A 4,554-nucleotide genomic window follows, 5' to 3' on the forward strand; every position below is an offset into this window, starting at 1 on the left:
AAGTGCTTTCCCAGTTGCTAGATTTAAACGTAAGAAATACAATTGACTCCTTAAGAAAAATGTAAGCTCAGTGTTAAAGTTTGTTTTTAGGTCAAATGAAGTGGATTTGTGGTTGTTGCTTTTCTAGCTACATAACAACAGTGAAGCAAAGTTAAATTATCATGTTAGTAAGTCCAAGGATTCTACTTCAGTGATATGGACAACTGTTCTTAGGAAAAGCACAAAAATCTGTGTCAAAATTGGCGTATCCTGTACCACATACAGAGTTTAGCTTCCTTTGCTTGATTCCCGTACTTCTCATAGACGAGTGGAATCAAGAAACTTCAGAATCTTCTGTGTTCTGTCATTTTGTGCCCACATAATCCATTAAAAGCTAAGATTGTGAAATGGTTCACTTTTCATTCTAAAGAAAGTAAAATCAAAATTCCTTTGGATAAAAAACAAATTTTTTTTTAAGTGACACTGGTTTTTCTCCCCTTTACAATTACATTGGGTAGTGAATGAAGATTATAAACTGCAATACCTTGGCCTTATTTTAGTCTAGAATATATATGCTGTATCACTGCTGATTGTTAGATTAGAGTCACCACCTTTAATAATCCTTACATTGAATACAAAATACATAAATATCTAACTATTTGGAAACAATATTACTTTTTAGTGAGTCAAGGAAAAATGTGATCGAAGGAAATGTGTTTTGCATCCTAATGTCCAACTGGCGTGAGCATTTTTCACCTTGGGAACTCATCGGTGGTTTGGGCCCCATCCTCCAAATTCTGTTTAGTGTTATTTGTAATATCCCTTCAAGAACAGACAAGACAAGAAAGAAACAAATGAAAAATGAAAGCACCCGACTCAGGAATCTGGGAATGCTTTCATGATCAACTCATAGGGAGGTGGGGGCGGTGGTGAAAAGCCAGCTCGCAGGCTGTTACTGGACCAGTGGAAATCCGGACGGCTCAGGCTGTGAGTAGTGTTGGCGGTGGAAGAGGTACTGGAAGAAGGGAGAGTCATCAGCTGACTGTCAGTTTCCACAGGGAGTGGTGGACTTTGCAGAAACGGATGGAAAGTGGAAGCCCTGAAGCTTGATTTTCTCGGAAAAGAATTTCCTTGTTCCAGGGAAGCTTGTCGCTGGAAAGTGAGACTGGCCAGGCTGAGGTTGCTTCGGCGTTCACAGCCACTGTGACGGTAAAATCCAGTCCTGTTTAGGCCGTGAGTGTAAGAAGACCTAGACCGTCGACTGGAACTCCACTGTGAGATGCGGGCACTGGCTCGTCTTCGAGACAGACAAACAAACAGAGCCCAAATAAATCCTCCGATGACGAGCCCAATTGCCATGGACACTGTGAAGGATATTATAAGCTCGTCTGAAACAAACAAAAAATAACCAAATAGGTCATTTGATTTGTAAATAGGGGTTCAACTAAAAACACAGGGCGGAGTACAAAAAGTAACTATGACATGAAATGCATGATTAATTTAAATAGGCTTTAAATTAGGGAAATAGAAGATGGTGCCAGGTGGATATGAATAAATGGAAGCTGTTATGTTTCCATTTATTTAAACAAAAAGACATAAAATAATATTTTTAGCTGTAGCACTCCATGTGGCTTACATTATTGTATTAGCTTTAAAGAAATAAGTACTAAAAATAGTCCCAGTTTTTTTAAAAGGCCATTATTTAGCTTATAAAATTTCTATTAGATTGCAAATGTAGTCCAGAAATTATTTCGATATGAGTTACCATAGTAACTAATGTGCCAACAATTGATAAAGAATTTTGTAATCCTATTGACTTTGTCTTTTCCTCTTTCAGCTCTCATCAGCCTCACTGATGTCTCCCACCGGCAGGCTTCGTGATGTCTCACTTCCTGTGCTCATTCTGAAACAGGAAGTGCTGGGCCAGAACCATCTGGGGGGCTGACTGATTTATGTTATATTTCCTGAAATTCTGGACTGTTACATATCTCTGACTCACTGATAACATGACCTATGCAGACTTTCTTGGTCCCCAAGTTCTAGTTCATGCTGCTACCATACCCTTGTTTTGATAATAAAATTCCTGTCCTCTGAATTTCCACAGAATCTCTGTTCTATACCAGTAGGCTTTAATTCACAGAGCTTGCATTTGTTCAGATTTTCTGTTCAGGTGAGGGAGAGCAAAAAGCCTTACCAAAATGGAAATTCTACCTTATAGCTTCTTCTTGGGAACTAAAAACATATTCTTGAGTTAAACTGGGTAACAGAGCCCCTGCTTTGAATGGAAAGACACCCTGGATATTAGGAGGCCCCTCTAGCCTTTCCACCCACCATGTTTCTCCACCCTCCACCTCATGATCGAACCCATGTTCAATCAGCCATGGTGATTTTCTCACTAATCCAAAGCCTGCCATTCCCTCAAACTCTGTGTTTTCCCATGTATTTTTCCTTATAATTGGATATCATATTTAAATTTCTGTCTGGAAAACTCATTTTGAGTATTGACTTTAGGATAGAGACTCCTAAATTTCATTAACAAAAATAAGTTACTGTTAAATAGAGGGGCAAGCTATCTTATCTAGCTGATTATCTAAGGATTCTGTATTGAGAGAATCATGACTGCAAATTAGCTAATTAGAGAGAGATTGAGTAAAGTTAGAGGTTGGGTTAAAAAACAAAAAAGAGGGGCTGAAAATGCTTTGACGTTCCTCCCATGTAGAGGTAGAATCTATTTTCCCACCCTCTGAATCTGGGTTGGTTCATGACTTGCTTTGACCAATGAGATGCAATAGAAATGATTCTGTGCAAGTCTAAGCCTCAAGAGGCCTTTCAGCTTCTACCACTTCTGCTCTTGGGAATTCTGCAATTGTCAGCATACGTACAAACCTAAGCTAGCCTGTTGGATGATGAGAGACACATGGCCCAGTTACCCCTATTGCCCTGTCCAAGAGCCTACTAACCTTCAAACATGCAAAGGATCATCTAGAAAATGCAGATGCTACTCAACCCCAAAACTGAGTGTGACACACAAGGGAAGACCAACAGAAAACCCATTAAGCTGATCCAGGCCCAAATTGCCAGCCCAAAGAATTGTGAACTAAATTATGATCATTTTAAGCCACTTTGTTTTGAGATGGATTGTTACACAGCAGAAGCTAACTGATTCAGGATTCCTAACTCAGCCCCATCCCTAACATGTTGTGTGATTTTTAGGAAATGTGTTTAGACTCATTGATTTTATTATGTTTTATTGAGTTAGCTTTTATGATTGCCAAGGTTTCTTTCCAGTTTATTGTTATGCTCTATGACAATATATAGAAAATCTATAGTTCAGAAATAGCAAAACAAGCCAATGTTAATAGATACCTAAGAATAATTATTGCTTCTTAATTTTAGGATATATTTAGTGTATTTCCACCTTTTATTGTCACATTTATCTCCTGTGGAAAGACTATATTTGTTGTGTTCTACAATACTTTCACAATTATCTCTACAGATGTTTATATCAAAATCTTCTAAGACAATTGTTTATATCAAATCTAAACAATACATTTTCATAGTAGGAAGATGACTTCTGAATTACAAGATGATTTAGAAGAGATTTGTTATACCCAGTATTGTTCTTATAAAATGTGTCTCACAAAAATAATATTGAGTCATGTCCTTAACACGCAATCTCTTGAGATAAGGATTTTATTGAATTAGGCTCTATCTGGAAAAACCAAATAAAGTCAAAACCTAAAATTAGCCTTTTTAGTAATACAGTAAAATTCCAAATTAATTTCTAACTATCAGTGTCCCAAATATTTTTAATCTAAAAGAGAAATTATAGGAATTCAATGCCTTGGCAACAATGTAAATCAGAATTTCTTGACATTTCTTCCATAAAAGAATAGAATACAATAAAATTAACAAGTAAAACTATACAAAACCCATGCCTTCAACATGATTAGGAGACATAGAACATCCATTCAACTTCAAGTTACCTAAAAAATGAACAATTAAAATCAGATACAGATACCAATAAATTTCTCCCATGTTTCTACCACAAACTTTCATCTAGAGGAAAGGCAATTCTGGAAAAACTGAAAATAAGGAAAAGGTAGTCTGGCCCCTGAGCACACTGACTATAGGAAATGAACTTTCAAGTGCATAGGGGAACATGAGGAGGCAGCCTTAGGAAGCAAACCCTCCCTGAGGAAGAAGAGGGTAAAGAATCCAGCCCCCAAAGATCACATCTCTCGTAGGATTCCATTTACCAGAAATGTCCAGAACAGACAGAACTATGGAGACAGAAAGTAAATTAGTGATTGTCTAGGGCTGGGGGGGAGGTAGGAAGGCATGGAACTGACTGCTATGGGAACAGGATTTCTTTTTGAAGGACAAAACGTTCTCAGATTAGATTGTGCTGATGATCACACAACTCAGTGGCGATAATAGAAACCATTTCACTGGATCCTTTAAGTGGGGGAATTATACAATATGTGGATTATATCTCAATAAAGCTGTTTAAAAACAAGAAAGAAAAAAAAGGAGAGGTAGTTTTTGGAAATCACACAATGAAGGAGAAAAGAG

The 4,554-nt window shown here is 37.4% G+C and overlaps 1 protein-coding gene across 1 annotated transcript in view; it reads right to left on the bottom strand.

Moving 5' to 3' along the window:
- Window positions 1-287: 287 nt before the first annotated feature.
- The window catches only part of MYCT1 (MYC target 1), a 16,864-nt gene continuing 12,597 nt past the window's right edge, over window positions 288-4,554 (bottom strand). Inside the window, 1 exon segment of the mRNA XM_019634463.1 lies at window positions 288-1,367. Coding sequence (XP_019490008.1) covers window positions 856-1,367 — 512 coding nt within the window. The 3' untranslated portion in view covers window positions 288-855.

This window comes from Hipposideros armiger, unplaced genomic scaffold (assembly GCF_001890085.2).
Source record: "Hipposideros armiger isolate ML-2016 unplaced genomic scaffold, ASM189008v1 scaffold_1685, whole genome shotgun sequence".
Lineage (NCBI taxonomy): Eukaryota > Metazoa > Chordata > Mammalia > Chiroptera > Hipposideridae > Hipposideros > Hipposideros armiger.